The sequence below is a fragment of the Vulpes lagopus genome, chromosome 1, assembly GCF_018345385.1.
Source record: "Vulpes lagopus strain Blue_001 chromosome 1, ASM1834538v1, whole genome shotgun sequence".
In the NCBI taxonomy this organism is placed as follows: Eukaryota; Metazoa; Chordata; class Mammalia; order Carnivora; family Canidae; genus Vulpes; species Vulpes lagopus.
The window spans coordinates 41,377,816-41,399,858 of record NC_054824.1 but is presented as its reverse complement, the minus strand read 5'-3'; the positions used below and the strand labels follow the sequence as shown (position 1 = coordinate 41,399,858).

Below are 22,043 nucleotides of genomic sequence, written 5' to 3'. Positions count from 1 at the left end.
GAATGAATGAAATTGATCACTGTGTTCATTTCCTCACTACCTACTCTCCTTAAATACACAAATTTAGTCCCCCCCCCAATTTAGAGAAACTGATAAACATCAACTTTTAAAAATGTTCCCTTCATGATTTGTTTAAATGTTCTATAATCACTGTGGATAACCTACAAAGAACAATGAATTATAAAGATGCAACTATAAAGATATGAAAATTTTTCTAATCTCACAAAAACAAATACTGTGGGCCTCTTTTTTTTTCTTTTTAGATTTTATGTTTGATTTTGTTTCTGTTTTTACTGTTTATAAATGTAACAAGAACATTTTTCTTTGCCATTAAAATTTCTTAGAAAGTGGATTTCAAGTGCTGCATTAATTTCATTATTTACTAGTTCTTCCTTAGTTTTTAATTTTTTGATATTACAGGTGATTCTGCAATATACATTTGATCATGCATGTTTGACCACATCTCTATGATTTCCAATCAGATATATTTAAGAAAGAATTTCTGAATCAAAGGATATTGACAATTTTAAAGTTCCTAGTAAAAACTGCCAAAATGCAAAAGACTAAGTTTTGAAATAGTTTAAATTCCAGTAGCATTCTTTGACCACTTATTTCATGATGCTCTGAAAAGTACTAACTTTTAATTTTTGCTAATCTCATAGATTAAAATAATTATTCTTGGGGCACCTGGATGGCTCAGTCAGTTTAATGTCCTACTCTTGATTTCAGCTCTTGTCATGATTGCAGGGTAGTGAGATCCAGCACTGCTTTGGGCTTTGGTCTGGGTTTGGGGCCTACTTGGGAGAATCTGTCTTAATGTCCCCTGCCCCCCTGTCCCACCTCATGCTGTCTCTTTGTCAAAAAAATGTTATTATTATTATTGTAGTTCATCTTATTTGGGTTACTAGTGGAGTGAGCATGTTTATTGTTATTATCGTTTTGGTTTTGGTCTGTTAATGATATGTGCAGGCAACATTGCCACAGATATCTTCCCTGTTTTGTTATTCAATCTTAGATTATGATGTTTCTGATAAAAATCTCTTATTATGTACAGTACATCTCTCACAGCAGAGTCTATCACATTGCTGAATATTTGCCTGTGCCATCACCACTTCCTCTCCTTCTTTCCTTCCTCTTTTCCTTCCCTCATTCATCCTCCCTCAGCCACTTTGCTGTGAGACATCAGACAAGTCTTACGTCTTTCCATGCTTCAAAGGAACATGAAATGTAAACAAAAGATAATTGTAAGGAATAAATAAGATAATATGGTGAAGCACTAGGCAGCATCTGACACACTCAGTAATTCCGATTAAAATTTGTTTTGCTTCATATGGCTTCTGAATATTTAGTGTTAAATTAATTGCTTGTTTCACACTTTGTTTTTAGTATGTTTTTAGAAATTATTTGTAATTTACATTGATGTAACAAAGTTATTAATTTGAATATTTTTATCACATATTTAGGCATAATGAACTCTTATTAATTCCACCAATTTTAAAATTGGCCTTTCTAGCTAAGTAATTCTGTTGCCTGCAAATACAATTTGTTTCTTTTCCCATTGTTGCCTGTTGTATAAATGCTTTGAGTCTAATTGTGGTGAATTGACTTCCAAACCAGTATGAAATAATTATTGTTGTTATGAGTATCCTTGTTTTGTACTTATTACTTATGAGGATGTCTCCAGAGTTTCATTACTAAGTATGATAGGACTATTGATTTGAGGCTTGTTATTTTTCCTAACCATATTAAGGATTTCTACTTTTAAATAATCCTAATTAGGAAAAGTTGGCAAATTTGAGGCTTCTCTAGACCTATTTAAATGTATTTTTCTCCAAGATTTCTTGATATTAGCATGTCTTCCTCAAATAGACCCTACTTAGTTGTGAGAGGTGTTTTTTCCCTTTCATGCACTATTAATTCCATTCTAGTGTTTTATTTAGGATTTTCACATAAATCATTTTGCTTTATGGTTTTTAATTCTAACCATCTTTGTCATATTTTGCTATCCAGGCTTTCCTAATTTTATAAAACAAATTAGGTAGTTTTTCATTATTTTCAAGTCCTATAACTTTTTGTATATATCAGAAAATAACTTTGTTATAAAAGTTTAAGAGTAAACCCCACCCCAATGTATATGAGTCTGGTCCTTATATACATTTAGTTCTTTAACCACATTTTCTGTCTCCTTGATTTATTGGACAACTAAATATTTCTCTTGCTTCTTAAATTGTTATTGCTAATTTTTCTGAAAATTATTAATTTCAAAGAAATCCTAATAAGAATATTTATAAATATGTTCTCTTTAATATTAAAATCAATACATTCTGTAGTTATTTATTGTCTGTTTAATTTTACTTGTATTTTTATTTCCTCATTGGATTTTTAGAGTCTCAAAAGACACATATATTGAATTAATTGATCAATGATCAATTCTAAGGCTTTTGTGTTTCTAATCAACTTACTTCATTTTTATCTTTTTTGGAAATCATTTGATTCTTGTGGGTCAGCAATGACTACCTAATTTCCAAATCTTATAACCTGAATCCCCAAGAGTATCTCTTCTATTCACTCAATGTGTCTTGGCTGGAATTCCCCAATGAAACACTCCTAATTTTTTGGTCCGCTTTCACTATTCCTATTCATCTTACATCAAAGTTCTACTTTCCTCTCTCTTTCTTTCTTTTTTTTTAAGATTTTATTTATTTATTTATGAGACACACAAAGAGAGGGATAGACATAGGCAGAGGGAGAAGCAGGCTCCCTGCAAGGAGCATGATGTGGGACTCAATCCTAGGACCCCAGGATCACAACCTACTCCAAAGGCAGACACTCAACCACTGAGCCACCCAGGTAGCTACTTTCCTCTTTCAACACCAGTTTGCGGGCTTTCTCCAAGAGCAGCTCATGGCCCTTATTTGTCTTATAGACCTCACCCAGCCTCCATCACAGTAAGATGTCAGTAAGACTGTATCCTCATATCCACATTCTTAGTCCATCTGCTAACATTTCCACTAAGAAGTTTCACTCTCATCTTCAATTCAAAGCAAAGTCATATGTTTCTCATAAGTAATTCCACTTGTGATTTGTTGATTAAGCGTGTAACATTTGTTACTTCTATATCTGTCTTTAAATCCTGAAGTTTTCCAAAACCTCATCCCTTTTCCTCAGCTGCAGAAACTAATCCTCTCCTGTATTTGTAGTTGACATGGCCTCATAAAAACATCTTCCACTGGTGTTCTCTCTTCTTTATCTGACAGCACCTGAGATAGCAAGCAAGCCTGGTGATTTAAGTGCATGTCCAATAAAGAAATGTTTTATTTTCCCTTATATTTACCAGTGATTCTCTAAGGACCTCCTCCTTTTCTTCTTTTTTGGGAAAAACAAAAACAAAAATGAAAACAAAAAATTGCCAGTAGTCTTACCTTGGGATGACTCTCAATGGTAAAGGCTGACCTTATGTCCCTGAGATACTTTGAATATTTTAATTCAGTAAATGTGTTCCTGACAGTGAAATCTTTGTGCTGTTAACTCCTGGCTTAAGTTCTCAGAAAAACATCATAACATCTTACTACATATGCAACCCTCCCCTGCAAAATGAGTCTAGAACTTAAAAAATAATGGTAGATAGAATTTTTGGTAGTGGAGTAGAGATACACATAATATATTTTTTCTGATGTCTTTATTTTCTGCAAGGAATTTGAATTACTTTTGTATGGGGAAAGGATACCCTGCCTTTGTGTATTTACATTTAGTATTGTAGAACAAAAAACATTGGCCTCGAACACAGACAGACCTAATTTTAAAATTCAGCTCTTCTATTTATAGCCTAATGATATTATTACATGTTCCTTCATTTCTTTACTTCTACAGTGGGTGGTAAAGTAAGAATTCTTATTTTCACAGAAAAATAAATGAGGCAGCAAATCCCTTCTGCCAAACAGTAATGACACAGTAGGTGCTAATGAAATGTTTGTATCAAAAGAAGAAGAAGAAAAGAAGGATAGAAGAAGAAGAAGAAAAGAAAGAAAAGAAAAAAAAATGTTTTTGTCCTCACGCACACACAAAAAGGGAAATATTGACACACGTTTATGTAGACTCTCAGTGTAATTTCATAGGACCACTTTATGTTACCTTGTTAGTGTTATTTGCTGAATATCACTTACTGATTGGTCCCAGGATAGGATTTAAATGGTTCCAACCATGCTTTTTCAAATAATCTGCTGCTTAAAGCCTGGAGATTGTTTTATTTATAGAATCAATATGATATTTGGAGGGCAAAAACCTGCAGTCAAGAGACAGCAAATCATGTCTTTAGGTGTCTAAGTCACTAAATTTAATGAAACACAGGGTGCCAGGATAATCTCTCCATCCATAGAGGAGGCTGCAAGAGAAAAAGATTTAGAAATTAAAAAGAAAACATACATTCAGTAGAGTTATAAAAACTGATTCAGCAGTATGGAAAAATGATGTGAGAATTGATGGAGCATTTTTTCTTAATCTGGACATTTAACTTCAGTAATTTCAATGGTGTTTGCAAAAAAGAAAAGCTTTATGGCTAGTAATTACTTTTTTAGCTGGTGATGTATTTTCATTTGCAAATTGTTTCTGGGAAAGTTTGAATGCTGGCTTTTTGGAAAATGACTTTATTTGCTACACAAAGGTCATTCTTAAATGTCAAATATCATTTGGTAGTTGTTCGTGTTTCATTTTTTAATGTCTGGAAGGATATTTTTTCCAGACTTGTTTTGAGGTCAACCTAGTGTTTTGAGGTAGTGGGAAACTCTGGTTCTCTGAAACCATAGGGTTTGAGAAAAAAACATAGAGCACTGTTACACAGAAAAATTAAATTCTTGTGTGATTCAGTTCTGACCTTTATGAGTAATTAGCAAATTGCTTGTCTGGTAAAGGAGTTCAGTTCTTTCTCAGCCATTTACTAAGAAGAATTGAGTAGTGTTGTGAGAATTTTATTCTTTTATTAGAATTGGAATCAGAAAACCTTTACAATCTGTAGAGGACATAAAAATTAATGCCTTTTTAGTTTCAGCAAGTTAAGGATTGAATATATAAATTTATATGCATGTCCTCCAGAATGAATCTAATATAGCCTGCATTTCACACTTTTAAATCCTTCATTGAAAATATAAATATATCTTCTTATTTATGCTTAATAAAGAAAATTTTAATGGAGGCAAAATTAAAAAGACATCTGTTGCCATGGGTGAAAACATTAAGGAAGAAACCGTTTGATACATTACTCACCATTAACATATTTCCATTATATCCAACCTCATGTTAATGACACTGTAAGATTTTGCTCGTTTTTAAGAGATTCTTATTATCAATTCACATTGTGAAGCTCTTAATTTAGCATATTTTTCTTCCCATAGAGTACCAAGGAAAACTTACAAAGCAGTTGGAAGGGACCTGCCACTGAGACTATAAAAATTCTGAGCATGTATTTACCTGATTCTATATCCCATGATGATTAATACCATAAAACCACATATCCCAATTTAGGGAAGTAAACCATGCAAAGTGCAAGGATATAAATTAATTTTAAGGTGAAAAGGGTTCTAGTGGTCCTATTAGCTATATGGCCTTACACATGAGAACATGGCTTGGGCAACAATTAGATGTGATTTTTTGAGTCCCAGGACCAATACATCTTAGCTGCATAATGATTGATAAGTACCATAACCTCTTAAAACCTCATATTTTCTGTATCTCAAATGGATTTAATAACAGAATCTAACTCATGAGGAAGGTAGCACCTAATTATAGTGCCTCACTCATTGTAAAAAAAAATTAGCAACAGGGCAGGATGAGCTAATGTGGATGGATCCCAGATCTGCTAGAAACTCATAGAAAGGCTGGATAAAATGTCAAGACAGAAAAATAAGCCAAGCTGAAAAGGGAAATGTATAGGTGCCCATAAGACATACAGCATCAATAAAAGATAAAAGATACAATATTAAGGGTAAGCCGGGGGCTTTTGCACAGTTATAGGTTCCAAATGGGTAAGAATTAGAATTTCAGTGCTACTTCCAAGAGAGGAGAGTGTCCTTGTTCTATGTAGGTTTAGGGAACTAAATCAATCAAACTACATATAGCCTGGAGCCTCAAAGACTATCCTTTGTTTCAAAGGAATTCTAGAGAAATATCACTCAATAGCCCTGGGACACAGTGGAAAGGAAGCTTGCTCCTCAAAAAAGAAACAAATCCTAGCACATACCATGTAGGGGTACCGTGTGAATTTATACTCTATTGATGTAGCAACATAAAACCAAGAAATTTACTGCTGTGGAAGGACACCTTTTTTTTTTTTTTTCATTTTATTTATTTATTCATGAGACACACAGAGGGAGAGAGGCAGAGACACAGGCAGAGGGAGTAGCAGGCTCCTTGCAGGGAGCCCGATGTGGGACTCAATCCTGGGTCTTGGGTCTCGATCCCAGGTCTCCAGGATCACACCCTGGCCTGAAGGCAGCTCTAAACCGCTGAGCCACCCAGGCTTCCCTGGAAAGACACTTTTACACTGAGGCCAGATAGTAGCTTCACAGGGGAAATACTGTGTAAGATGAACTTTCAATAGAAATAAGGTAAGTTAAAAACAAGATGAACTACAGGAGAAAACAAAGACCAGGAAGGAGAATCTGCGGACACAATGCAAGGAGCACACTAAAAACTGGGAGGGGTGGGGGGAATCTTTAATGAAACTATAAAAAGAATAATAAAGAATACATATAGAACAACATAGAAGAAAATACATTTGGAAAGACTAGAATTACCAAAAGTAAAACAGAGTCACCAAAATTAAAAATTGATTAGATGACTTAAGCACTCACTTGGACATGCCAAGGGAAGTGCTTGTGAATTGAAAGATAAATCTGAGGAATGCAATGAGTAAGATTAAGAACGTGATGTCACTTAATAATAATAATGTCTCCCTTTTTTTCTCTCTCTCTTTTCCCTCTCTTTCTCCCTTCCAAAGCATTTTTTTAATCAGTTAGCAAGGTACAAGATACAGTGATGGTCAAGACACACAAGACTCTTACTCTTATAAAGATCACATTTAGTGGGTTGATGGATACTATTATAACAAATAACTAAACAAAACCCTAAAACAAGTATTGATACATCCTGTGCAGAGAATTTCAATCAGGTCTTAGAAAATAACTATATAGGTACTTTGCATTTGGTGGTCAATGAGAGCTTCTTGAAGAAAGTAAAAATTTTAGCTTAGATAAAAATGACAAGAATGAATCAGCTATGCAAATGTCAAAAGAGTTTCCCAGTTAAAGATATAAATTAGTGTAGAGAAAAATGAGCTATGTGTATTTAAGAAGCTAAAAAGAAGGCCAGTGTGGCTAGAACATGGTGAGTAATGGGGAGAAGGATGAGATGATGCTGGAGAAGTAGTAGGCTGTGGCTGGCTTTTTGTAAAAGCCAGGATAAGGAGTGTGAATTTTATTCTAAGAATTGGGAATATGTAAGAGGACTTTAAGAAGAGGTCTTACATTATCTGTTTTACTATTTATCTATCTATTTATTTATTTATTTATTTATTTAGATTTTATTTATTTGAGGAGGTTAAGGGAGAGGGTGAAGTAGAGAGAATCTGAAGCAGACTCTACACTGAGCTCAGAGCCTGACCTGGGGCTCAATACCACAACCATGAGATGGTGACCTGAGCTGAAACTAAGAGTCGAATGCTTGGTTTCAGCTCAGGCACCCCCTGTTCTACCTTTGAAAAGACCTATCTGTGTGCTTTGTGGAGAAAATATTTAAGCAGGGGAAATGATGATAGGGGTAAGCATCAGACACTTAGGAGGTGACTGCAATGGTCCAAGTGCTGGGGGTAGCTGGGAGAGTGGTAGTGGTGGGGATGAAGAGACATTGACATATTTGGGACATGCTTTGGGTGGAGATATGACAAGAGTTAAAAAAATTGAGAGAATATGGGGTTCAAGGAAAGAGAAATGTCACAAACTCTAGGAATCAGGGATAGATCCATGTAGGAATGATCTCTACAATATTCATTAGTCCACAATCACTGCTTAAGCACTCCCTGTGATCAAAAGCCTGATACTTCATATGGCCATCCATTCTTTTTATGCACCACAAATTGTTACAAAGTCCTTCCTATAGATTTGAGTTCTTAATAAACAGCATACATACATATATACATATATATATGTACATATATATATACTTTATTTATAATCCATCTGCTACATGACAGGTTTCCAAGTAATCAGAGAAAATTACCACTTATTCTTTTATCCAAATTAAATATTTTTATTCTGATAAGAATTTATTTGTATGGCACTTAACACATTTATAAGTCTATACTAAAGTTTGATTATTTAAGCTTTCGTCTATGGCCATACCACCCTGAACGTGCCCAATCTCGTCTGATTATTTAAGCTTTCCCTAATTTTCCTACTAGATTCGATTCTCTAAAGTGTCTTATCATTGGGACCTCAAAAATTTATTTCTGAAATAAGCCTGGCAATAAACTATAATTTTTAAAGACCATCCTCACCAGTTGTCACACTTCCACACTTCTGAGCACTCTTCTTCCCACAGATTTTTCCTTTATCAATACCACAACCAAGTGTTAAGTATTCCATCATTTTCAAAATGCAACCAAAGTTTAGGTTGATATTTGGCACAACTATTTTACGATGTTGACTCATCAAACTTTAATCACCAGAACCAGTATATCCATTTTAAAATAACTTGTTAAGTTAGATATGTCCCAGCTGGGAACACACACTCTGACACAAACTTCTGGCAAAGAAATAATAATATACAGAATACAGAGATTTGAGAGATTATAATTGACTGGAAACAACAGCTACAACATTAAAAAAAGTAAAAACTGCCACACAAAAGAGACATTATTTTCTTTCAGAGAAGCAAAATCTTATTTCACCCACTTAAGTCTTGGTGGGAAAGTTCACTACAAGTGAGTAATCAGAGCTAGTGTTGCCTGTGAAAGTTAGGGTGGAGGAGGAAGAAAACTCCAAAACTGAAATAAGGAAGGATTTAGCAAGTAAGAAATGCCATTCTTAACTCCTTTTGCCTGTCTTTGGCCATTTGGCCACAGGCCCATAGAAACCTAACCTAGGATAATAAGGAAACAACTTTAGGCTCCTTGCTAAATTATGTTAGCATTAACATATAATGCCAAAAGTATAAAAGCAGCAGAGGACCATGTTTAATCTACGTTACCAATATGAGCTTCCCAGACACCAGTTTAAGAATGTCAACTCATGGGCAGCCCCGGTGGCCCAGCGGTTTAGCGCAGCTTTGGCCCGGGGTGTGATCCTGGAGACCTGGTATTGAGTCCCACGTCGGGCTCCCTGCATGAAGCCTACTTCTCCCTCTGCCTGTGTCTCTGCCCCCCCGCCTCTCTGTGTGTGTGTGTGTGTCTGTCATGAATAAATAAATAAATAAATCTTAAAAAAAAAGAATGGCAACTCATAATCCTGGAGTTGTTATCAGTGTGCTCCCAAATTCTCCAGCCTTCTGAAGGCTAACTTTATTATAATTTTCAAAGGAATGCTTGGTGTGATCTGCCACATAATTTAGAACTAGAAATTTAATATCTCCCTAATATTCCTAAGGATTATTTGAGAGATGGGTCATATGTATTTCTTATATATTTTCCTATTCACTCTTACATATATATTTAGCTCTATTATCAACCATTGCTTTGTAGTTGTTTCTGGGGCCATCCTTTCTATTCTGCCTCTTATAAATCTTAATATGAAATTAATCTTCTTTTTCTTTTATCATTTTAACAATCTCTAACACTGGTTAGGTAAGCTTTTAATAAAAGTTGACTCTAGTGGAAAGGTGTTTCACCCTGTCATAGTATATACATTAAACCTTAATATCACTATTATCGCTATAATATCACTATATCGCTATTAAAATTGTTTCTGATGGTCCTTCCTCAGGGAATTTCCAATTTCTCTTCTGGTCTTATCCTCCCACCACTTTTATGGATAACTCTCTGTTCATTCCTCTCCCAAGATCTGTTAACCTCACCTGTCCTTTTTCTGATGTCCCTAATAAGACTCACCTTCTGTCCCTGGCAGCCTCTGTAAATTTCAGACTATTACTTTGTTATGTTATGCACCTTTTCAGATCAGGCGTCTATCTTCACATAAGCTAACTGGCCCATCAAGATATTTTGATGCATCTAAAACAATTTCCTGCATTATTTCTGGTTAGCTTTTAGTTTTATTTTGCTATTTATTCATTCGTAAACTGTTTATTTTGAGCACTGTGTATTTATTAAAGATACATTTGAAATGCATAGCTAGGAGCCGCTCTCATCAGGGAAGTGATTAACTTGTTTCCATAAATGCTAAGTTTGCCAGCAAAATATCTAGGGGGCACGGTAGTGCTAGTGCAAGTGGTCTGTAAGATGTAGATCAGCCCAGATGATTAAGGGCTGCTGATAATTGTTGGCCAGAAAGTGATACCTTAGTCTAGGAATGGTTGGGACTTCTGAGAGAAAGAATGTTAAGGCAGGAGCTGTGGGAAAATTCACATTAGAGAATGAACAGTCACGAAGGCAAATAAAGGAGGCAGAAAAGCAGTCAGGAGGAGGAAGAGATTCAAAGTGTCAGCTTGGAAAGCCAAGGGAGGTGAGCATTTTAAGAAAAGTTATGGGATAGGGGAGGGTGGGAGGGTGTCAAATGCTGAAAGGATCAAGATGAATGTGACAGTTTTTAAGAGGCAGCTGACTTTCAAGAGAGCAGTTTCATTCAAGGAAGAGGTTGAAGTCAGATTGCCTGCCATAGTTGGGTGAGTGGGAAGTGAGGAACTAGAGGGACTCCTTGGAAAGGTTTCTGTAAGTAGGAAAAAGAAGTGTTAAGAGAACGAAATGGAAAAGTAATATGTCATGCACTTAACTCTAAAAAATCAGAAATGGGGGGTTCAGTTTTCCCAGAGAAGTTCTTAGTGAATCTGTAGGGGATGGACATGAAAGCAGAGTGTAGCTTGCAGAAACTCCCAAACTCCCCAATGAACATGGAAGAAAAGGAGCAAGAGGGAAAGTTGGCTCAGAAAAAACCACATTCATTCAGCGTACTCAGCTAGAATGCCTATCCTCACGGATCCTCGTGTTGAAAGGGGCCATGGAGTACCAAGCAAACTGAATGGAAAAGACCAAGGTCTAGACACATACTGGTAAAATTTCAGAACTCCAAAGATAAAAAGAAAAATGCTGGAAAAGCTACCAGAAAGAAAAGAAGACTCCCTTACTAAAAGACATCTCAACGGATACCAGGATTCAGTGTGAAAGGTATCTTCAGAATTTAGTGAGGAAAAAAACCCTTCTTAACCTTAAATTTTTAGGCCTAGCCAAACAAAAATTCAAGTGTGAGGGCAGGATGAATCAATTTTGGACCTTCTCTGTTTAAGAATATACCGTAGCAAAATTAAAAACAAGTCAAAGAAAGAAGATCGACAAGGAAATTAACACAACTAATGGTTAAGTCTAAATTATTGAAGCAGTATGTAAATACAGCAAGTTGGGAAATAAATGACATATGAGTGTCAAAGCAAAGGACAAGTGACCGTACACCCAAATGCTTGTGTTGGTTTGGGAAAGAATATAGATACTGATTCACTAATGATATTGATAGATTTAGAACTATATTTCAGTATGTGTGACAAAATTAGTATATAATGTTTGAATAATTGAAGTAAGAGATCTAGAGAACAAAAAAATTCCTGTCAATCCAAAAATATTAAGAAAGGGGAAAAAGGAAGGAAAAACAAGATACTTGATTAAGAGAAACCCTAGATTAAGATGCAATAAATAAGTTTTACATTTTAGTAAATATAATAAATGCCAGTGAGTTTAGTTTCCTAGTAAAAGGAAGAGGATGAGATGGGATTTTATATGTTACATATATATAAGTAACTATATATGTTACATATATAAGACTCACACTTAAAAACCATCTGGAATGTAATGAATACCTCTTTAATGTTTGTTGAATGACCTGAATTCATTCATTTCCAAATACCTTTGGAAACATATATAATCTTCTTTAAAAAAAAAAATCCCTCTCCAGTGTAGATGATAGCTACAGCATAGATGTATATGTTTAAATAAGTATTAGACCATTTGAGACCTCTCATTCAAGGCAAACCTCCGTTTAGTGCTCAGACATGGGTCAAGTTAACTGTTCAACATTGATTGAAGTAAGAAAATGTTTAGAAGCAAATACTGCTCTGTTTTACTTAGACTCTAGTGCATGTATGTCTGAGTACAGACCCATCAGTCAAGCTTGGTCAGGTCCTGTAGGCCTCTTTGTTCCTGAGAGATAGTACATATGTTCCTGGACCAATTTCTGACCTGAGGGGAAAAAAGTGTATTGTAAAACTTAAAAGACTTTAGGAATCATGTTCCCAGAATTGCCTTTTGCAAGAAGAGCAAACTGGCCAAGAAAACTTAAGGCTTGATTCTCTGACATAAGAGCTGTACCTGCTGGTTGCCCATTTATTTGTCCACCTTCTACATTCAACTTTAGCCTACAGTTCAGTTAAAATAGTCTTTAGGTATATGAAGCACTGCTGTTAAGAGGCCAAACATTTTTAGTTCTCTCTAGGATGCCATGTGTGCTTTAATACTAATAATGATAAATTATGGAAATAAGTTTGAATATATGTTCTTTGATTTTAAGGATAATTGATATCCTAGAAAAATACTGAAAATATTTTACATGTATCTTCATTTGTCCCTGATAAATAAGCTAAAATATTAAGGAAATAGTTAGGGTGGAATTATAGTTATTTATAGAAATTATAAATGTTATATGTATGTTTTAGTAAGATCATGTTCATTAAGAAGTCGGTTTTGATATTTCTTTCAGAAAATATGTAAGCAGTGATACTGCTTTAAGCTAAAAAAAAATCTGTAATAACTATAAAAATATAGCAGTAAATGGTAAAACATGACCAGAAGCATTTACTTTTAAAAAAATTTATTTAAATTCAATTTAGTTAACATATACTCTAATATTAATTTCAGGAATAGAACTTAGAGATTCATCAATTGCATACAATACCCAATGCTCATGACATCAAGTGCCCTCCTTAATACCCATCCCTAATACCCTCCTTAATACCCAGTTACCCTACCCTCCCACCTACCTCCCCTCCAACAATCCTTAGTTTGTTTCCTATAGTTAAGAATCTCTTTAGAACATTTAATTTGGTATTTATAAATTCTCTAAAGTAATTCTGTATGAATATAATGGATAAGTAAAAGTATAAAATAACGAGGTACTTCTCTCTAATCTCCAGGTAAACCTTTAGTAAACCTTGAGACCATGAGACTCAGTTGAATATAAATGTGTATAAGGATTTGTCAGAATTATCCGGATGCCAGTGCCTTACATAAAGAGCAGGCATTTCATGAATTACCTATTGTTCATATATTTAAATGTTTTGGCCAAGCAACTTATCTAATCTTTTAACTTTCAACTGGAGTGTAGAATGTATGAATTATTTTCATGGACTATCTTATTAAATTATTTCTCTCAGTAAATATTGATACATGATATTGCTTTAAGTTAAATTTTTTCTGTACTATACTGTGATAGTAAATGAGAATGAACTTTGGCAAGTTGAAAAGTACCATATGAGTATGAGTTTTCATTTAAAAATTAGATGGGAGGGACTCCTGGGTGGCTCAGTGGTTGAGCACCTGCCTTCGGCCCAGGGTTTGATCCTGGAGACCGAGGATGAAGTCCCACATCAGGCTCCCTGCATGGAGCCTGCTTTTCTCTCTGCCTATGTCTGCCCCTCTCTCTCTCTCTCTCTCTCTCTCTCTGTCTGTCTCTCATGAATAAATAAATAAAATCTTAAAAAAAAAACTAGATGGGAATAATTTTTCTTAAAAATTCTAAATAAATACATGATATAATTATATATAGAATATAATATGCATAATATATACAAAGGTAATATCTATCAAAGTTATACTTAAAAAATGTCACTTTTTTTAAGCAAAGACTTCCTTACAAAACACTTTTCCTGTAAACTTTTGGGGGCACTGAGAATTGCTCTAGTTGTCAACAATTTACCCAATGGTCCAAAGATGTACTCAGTCTGCAGGAAGTTCGGACTTCCCAGTGTTCTGTGTGTGGTTCTGATTCTTTATCTAGTGGGGGTACCCCCATCCACTTGCTAACGCAAGCTAAGAGCTGTTAGTAAGCTCTCCATCAAACCTTGTCCTCCACCCAATTACAAATAGTCTTACATGGGTGATTACAATACCTTTCACATAGTTTATTCTGCTCTAATTTTGTTTCCCCGTAGTCTATCTGCTCCGCAATTACTCTATCTAAAATTCAAATTAAACCATGATTTCTTGCTCATTGCTTCTTAAACCCCTACAAAGGTTTCACATTTAATCAAATAGAGATACATTCCAGGGTTCTTAGTAAGGCATGAGAGAGCTTTCTGATTCCCTCCCCACCAATCCCTTCAGGAATATCTCTTGGCCCTATTCTTTACCCTTTATCTTCTATTAATAATAGCAACTTGTGGTACTAAACCCTGAATATCTTACTGCTTCAGTTCTCCATATCCTCTACCACACATTTCTTGAGTTCTTAGATCACTGTTAAGGCCTTTCTGTTTCCCTTCAAAAGAATTTGGCTTCCCATCCCTAGATGACTCATTCATTTTTGTCCTTCCACGGAAGCCTGAAAGACAAGTCTTTTGTCACTCCCAAAGCAGCAGCATTCCCCTCCATTTGGAAATCTCTAGAGTCTACTTGGCCCACAGAGGATCACTCTGCATGTCAGAAAGCTTGGCAGGAAATCAACCAAGCCCTGTTCTTATTAGGAATATATAGAATTATTTATCCAGAGACAATTTAGTGTACTTTCTTATATATTTTTTTATTTCCTAGGGCCTTAGGGGACCACTTTAGCAATAAGATTATTCAAATCTATGGTGTAAGAGTTTTAGTCCTCTGCCAGAAGGTGTTGAACTTATAGTAAAGCATCTTATTTTGCCACTGATAAATTAAATTCTAACACAGGTCAACAAGAAAAGACATTCAGCTACTAGTTTACTGTGAGAAGTAGAATTGCATTTATTATTTATGTGTTTCTGCATTTATTTTCCTTATTGCAAACAAATAAAATACTTTTCAAGCAAACCATTACTGGTAGTTTATAAAAATTCAATAGTTATCTCAAAAAGAGATGAGATCATAAAATGCAATTGTCTAATGTATAAGAAGTATTAACAAATAATTCCTACATGATTACACACATTGATGATTTCTTATATGGAATGGTGCATCCAATTTACTAACATTTCCCAGAAGGATGGCAAAATAAGAATAAAAATGATGATTTAAGGGTTAAACCCTAAATTTCCTGGAATTATTCTAAATGAGTTGTTTTATTATATAATTTTCATGTACATATTTGAGGATAACTAAAAATAAATCCACCATTATATGTAATTATTTCAAAGTTCCTATTTTGAATAAAGATAAAATATAACACCATTGTCAAAAAAAAAACATGTGTAAGTATATGCTAAGTATATGTGATAATTACTTCTACAAAATATATTATGTTTCACAATTTAACAACTTAATTGAAAACTGAAAACTCCTCAACATTTAAAATTTTTCTGTAAACATATTAGCACTGTGTCCTTTGACCATTCTCTGTTTTGTCCATTTTTAGAAGTGGCATAAAATTGCCTATCTACTTAACAGAGTCATGGCCAATTACCTAAAAAAATAATTTCTGTAGGAATATTTTGAAAACTGAGATTCTACTTTGTTATTGTGAGAAATAGCATCTTGGTTCCTACAACCAGGTATCTAACTATGGCAATGGAACTGAGGAAAGAATATCCATTATCCTCTTAAATTTTAATGATGGATTTCTCTGATTTATAATATTTCTTAATATGTCTTAATTTTTACCTTATATTAAATACTTCTTAATTATTAATTCCATTTTCCCCCAAATTATTTTAAATATTCCCTAGAATTTCTTAATTTATTATCTAACTCTCATATTTGAATTCTTTGGAAATTCTCTTTTATCCAAATATTCTATTCCTGTTTGGTTCTTGGGGAAAATGAAAATAATGTATTTATAACCAATAATATTTTTAACCAATGTCCTTCAGGATTTCAGTTAATAATGTCTAATTTTAACATTCCGTGTTTCTAACATTCATGCCAGTTCTAGAAATGTCTTTGATAATACATACTGCAGTCTTTTTCCCAACATTTCTATCTTTTCAGAAAGCACCTATGTAGGCACTAAAATAGTTGAGTGAAAAATATAATTTCGAAGTCTGACCATTGTTAAAAAACATTTTTTAAAAACCTCAGAAAACAGATAGATATCATAATGACTAATAATTTGGACTGCTCTTCACTATCTAAATACCTCCCAGCTCTAATGTACACAAAAAAAATGTACATGGAAAATAATTGTGACAAATTTATTTCCAAAAAGTGTAAAAATTAACACATTTAGTAACTCGTGCTTCTGACAAAATACAAACTTAGAATGCATTATATATAATAATCATATTTCAGAAAATGTCTGGTTGCTTATTTACAGAATTTGTCTATATCACCATAATCCAGCTAGATGTTAGAATCTTCTGCTAGCAAGTTATACATTTAATATTCTTGTTAAATACTTGTTATGCTGTGACAAATGAAATGTCACTTCAGATGTCCAGTTGCATGGCTTAAAAACATCTATTTTTCTCTTTAGAGACACACTAGCAAGTTATTCTAGTTAAGGGTGATATTCTATTTAGGAAATTAATATAGAAAGTGGGCTATGAATACAGCTTCATTTTTTGATTAAAATAAAAAAGTTTACGTATACCAAAGGTTCAGGGCATGTTTAGAGGACTTCTGTGGGCTAGGAGCTTTGGAACGTGAGAGCCTATTTTTCATTTATCTTTGTAATTTTAGTGCCTAACACATAAGTTATTAATAAATGTTTAATGACAGAAATTAAGCTTTGTTTTTAAGGCATTAAACTTTGTTTTACGTCCCTGAGATTTAAGTTTTTAAAAAGTAATATTAAAAAAATTTTAAATTAAATTAAAAAGTAATATTGCAATTATTTAAATTATAACCTGAATATATTTATGGATAACTTACATTGGTGACAAAAGAAATGTTGACCTTCATGATCATACATAACTAACTTTCAAGTACTTTCCTAAAAATTTTATTTCTTTCCCATCAAACAATTCACCAAGCAAGCTAACAAAAGGGTTCTAGACATCTAGAATCTGACATTTTGGAGAAGCAACTCTTAACATGAAATGTATTTACAAAATAACTTAATAATGAACCCCAGCTATGTGCAAAGTAGGAAGTGATTTTAAAACTCATAAACCATATTTCCTTCTCATAGAAGTTTATAATCTAGTATGTGGAATAAGATAATCTGAAAATTCAAATGAAAGTCAAATTATTGCTACAACATAAAATTGAAGTTTACAAAGACAGAGTCTGATAATGATTGGGTGATTAGGAAATAGTTCATGGGGGCACCTGAATGGCTCAGTTGGTTAAGCATCTGCCTTCAGCTCAGGTCATAATCCTAGGGTCCTGGGACTGAGCCTGGCATAGGGCTCCCTGCCTATCCAGGGGGTCTGCTTCTCCTTCTCACTCTACCCCTCCCCCAGCTTGCTCTTTCTGTCTGTCTGTCTCTCTCTCTCTCTCTCTCTCTCTCATGCACACTTGGGCTTTCTCAGATTAATTAATTAATTAATTTTTAAGAAAGAAAGAGTTGATGGAGGTAGTGGCATTGGAGTTGGATAGTTTGATATAAAATATAAGTAAGACATAACTTTGAGAGTTTGTTGAGAGACAACTGTGACCTGGGCTGGGATGGTTTCTGTGGAAATGCAAAGGAAAGATAGTTAACAAATAACGTTCACATTTATACTGAAAAATAGATTGCAGTAATAACTTAGCAACTAATCTGATAGCTCCACTTGCCTACACATTGAAAATGTAAAGATTTGATAAAATAACAAATGGATGTGTGTGTGTTTTCACTTAGTAATGACTGCAATTTCACATTATTTGAGCCTTTGATTTCGAGACAAAAAACTTCACAACTAACAATTGACCATCAAGGGTCAGTTTTCAGGTCTCTTTGTTTCTTCATAATCCTTGTATATATGAGGGAGGAGAAGACATAAAACTATTCTTAAGACAATAAATTTTTGAAACCTTTCTTTCATGTACCTTGGAGTATGTCTTCCAGAGACTACTGCTTTTTATCTAGAAGCATATTGAAAGATTGTGTGAGAAATGTGCCTAAATATGAAAGTCATCTCCAGTCATTTGAGTTTTATACATGCATAGTTATTTACCCACCACTTCATTGATACCATCAATATAAAGATGTAGGAAATAACCCTGTGTTTCCATAAGCCATGTACTGTATATACATACACAATATTCTGCATATTACTTCATTGGATTTCATAACTTGCTTTTCATCGCTTACACAAAGCAGATCATCTTTTTATTTGGTTATGCTATTTTTCCTTGTGTAACTAATGTAGTATATTATCTTTGCCAACTCAGAATCATATGAATATAATTCAACAATCCATGTAGAACTTTTATTATTCAGAGTGTAAATGTTAAAAGTTTACCTCAACTCACATTCACCACATAAGAAAATAATAGCAAAACTAATAGCTTATTTTTTTTCTAAGTTTGGATGATTCATCTGGCCTTTATTTTCATTAGACGTGAAGAAGATCAAATCATCATTAAAAGGAACACACATGTTTTGAAAATATCCCATTGTGAGATATGGATAGAACCATTGACAACAAGCCTCAAACAAAGATGTATTTTTTTTTCAAACATTTGGCACATAAACATTGGTAAAAGAAACTCACTTGGTTAGATAATTGTTTACACAATTCATTTACAAATTCAGATTGTTTTAGGTCTGAAAGAATAGGTCTGGAACATTAAAAAAAATACCACCATAGTGTTGTTTTTCCCCCTGAGAAAAAGAAATAAATTGTTAGTATGTCTTCCATCTTACAGGTAACTTAGTTATATCAAGCCATCCTATTCTCAGTTTTTAAAAGTGGTTTTTCAGATAAATTGTATTGACAGAAATAATCAAAATTTCCATTTGAAACCTTTAGTTGTCAAAATGTATATATTCAAGTTCATAGATGATTAAAGAATTTCTTCTTCAATACTGTGACCCAGTACTAAATATCCCAGTGTTAGGTGTCAGCCCTAAGCTCACATAACATTGATGACTGAAGATAAGTAGAATTGAGTAGAAGTGACCGTAGTGAAGAAAATTGAAACTTAATTTGTGTTATATCTCTCTTTGAGAGATTTAAATCACATTCCAGTTAATAATATGAAATAGTTCCCACAGATGCTATTTTTAAAGATAAGTACTTTACTCATGTTTAAACTTCAGAAATCATTAAAAATTTAATATGACACTTTTAAAATTCTTTCAGCAATGTCCACCAACACACTCAGACCTATAAACTTCAAGATTCTAGTTCTTGTACAGATAATCCACTTAGAATATAGATTGTAAGCAATTCTCATGCTACCACTGAAGAATTGTTTTCTTCTAGAACAGGTAACAAAGTTACTTACTAAAAGAAGTTGTAAGGGGGCCGGGGGGGAGGGGGGGAAGAAAAGAAGAAGCAGCAGCAGAAGAAAAAGTGGTAGGCATGGAAAAATTTCTTTTGGTATCCTTTTCCCTCCGAGTGCCAAAATGACCTTAATGTGACCATCAAAGCCTGCACCTTATTTATGCATACGTATATCCTGACTTAAATGTTCTCAGTGATACACACACACATACACAATTTAAGTGATCAATTCAAGAGGACAGAAGGTAAAGTATAATGTTAGTAAAAATTACTATTGAACTTCTTTTGCTGTTTCAGACCCAGAAAATTTCCAATTACACATAATATTTAAAAATACTGGGTAGTACATAAAAGTCTAGATATAACTTCTTAAGTAGCCAGTTTCCAGAATCATTAAACAATATGTGATTAGATACTTCTTATTAGCATAATAAACATAGTTTAGACAGCACATACTGAATACATAAATGAATGGAATGAGAGGGTGTTGGCAGCAGTGGAAAATAATGATGAATTTTACAAGATTAAGCCAACTGACATTTTATGAAGATTTCCATTTCCTGCCTTAGATTTTATCTAAACTGACAAAAACAAACACACATTTAGATTTCTCAGATTTCTCTTGGGATGTTCTCTGGGGTAGAATATCTGGAAAGAATTTCTGACAAATCAATCTGTCAAGTGTCAAACATCCATATTTATGTGGGAATTTGCCAGGATGTACAAAAATGTGTGCTAGTCTTTTCTCCTTACATAAAATAAAAATGTAGGTAAAATTAGTGCTTACAAAACGCAGTGCTCAATTGCACAAAGTAAGTTGTAATATTTTAGCAAAAGATTAAAGATTAATTGGAAAAAAAAATATACATTCTCAAATTTTGACATTGGTTCCAGCAATATATCTGCACTAACAGTAGAACATGTTTTACTCAATCATCTTTGTCCTGTATTAATTAAAGTCCTGGTCTTTTTTTTTTTTTTTTTTTTTTTTATTATTTTTTTTATTTTTTTTTTTAAAAGTCCTGGTCTTAAGGGCCCAACAATTGTCTCGATGTAACAGAAACACCGAGAGCCAGCCCTTCAGGAATCCCCTTCTCCTACCCACCCTCTGCTGAGCCAGAATCAGCAACTATTCCATAAATTGGCTTTTGTTTTATTAAAATTATTTGAAAGTAACAGTGCCAGAAGCATGGAACTCTTGCAGAATTCCAAGCATATGAATTTTTAAAAAATATATTACATGAAGTCTGTCTTTTATTCAACTTATTTTTTTCTCTTCCCCATAATCACCGAGTTGGGCCCAGATTTTTTTTTGCCTTTCCTAGGAGGTACAACATTAAAAGATTAAATAAAATAACAGAAACATGGAGCATCTCTTTTATAAACGTAACTTTTAAAAGAGAAAACACTGCCTTACATATGGTTAGAAAAGGGATGAGTAACTATTTAGGGACAGAGCAGGAGAGAATAAGAATTACTTCAACCACCATGTATTTAATTAGCTTTCAAAGGACGCTAAGGGCAACCCCATCTTTGGACAAATACTCCATTAAGTGAATGTTTACCTTAGGAAAGCCAGGTTACAGAAATATTGATTCCACAGGAAAAGTGCTGAAAAACTTGGGGGGTAATTACTACTCAGCAGAACAATGGCTGTCATACAGTCATGATTTTCTCTCTGAAAAACAACAGTTAACACTGTGGTTGTATTTTTTCTGATGTATTGCTTGGAAACATTATCAGAAAAGCGTACACTATTTGTTCATTAAGCTAACTTAAAACCTGATGTGTCATTCTATCGACTGTTACTGTTTCTTGAAAACTTGCTCTTGTTTATAGATTTTTTTGACTATATGTTTAGAAATATTCCAAGTAGTTTAGAAATATTCCAAGTAGATTCAGCCTTGCAAATTTAGAATTGTAAATTTAATCAGTAACTTCTAGTTATACGCAGGAACATATTGCATGAGACAGTAATGTAATTTGTGAGAAATGTCTACACACAAGCTTTCATATACCTTTATTCTGTCTTTAGAATTTGGAATGATGGGAGATCATACAATTAAAAGTCAGCGACCTCGATCTGTTCATGAAAAAAGGGTCCCTCAGGAGCAAGCTGATGCTGCTAAATTTATGGCACAAACTGGTAATACGTTAGTTACATTTTTCTATTTATTGTTGTTAATTTAATGAAACCACTGCATGTTTTCATAATCTTTTGCTGCACATTTGTCAGTTTTTGGAGCTGATATTTTTTTGAGCCATTTTTTTTTCTGTCACCAGTTAAAGTCCATAAATGAAGTAGCTTTGAGTTGAAAAGTGCACAAAAAAATGTGTAAGAT

General features: G+C 33.8%; 1 protein-coding gene across 4 annotated transcripts in view; it reads left to right on the top strand.

Annotated features, from left to right (window-relative positions):
- The window catches only part of ADGRB3 (adhesion G protein-coupled receptor B3), a 708,089-nt gene that overhangs the window by 254,930 nt on the left and 431,116 nt on the right, over positions 1–22,043 (top strand). For 3 of the 4 annotated variants that reach the window (XM_041773111.1, XM_041773116.1, XM_041773103.1), the window contains one exon: positions 21,737–21,847. The exons of the other annotated variant lie outside the window; for it this stretch is intronic. In XM_041773111.1, the coding sequence (XP_041629045.1) occupies positions 21,737–21,847 (111 nt within the window). The remainder of the gene's footprint in view (positions 1–21,736; positions 21,848–22,043) is intronic. 4 annotated transcript variants of the gene reach the window in all.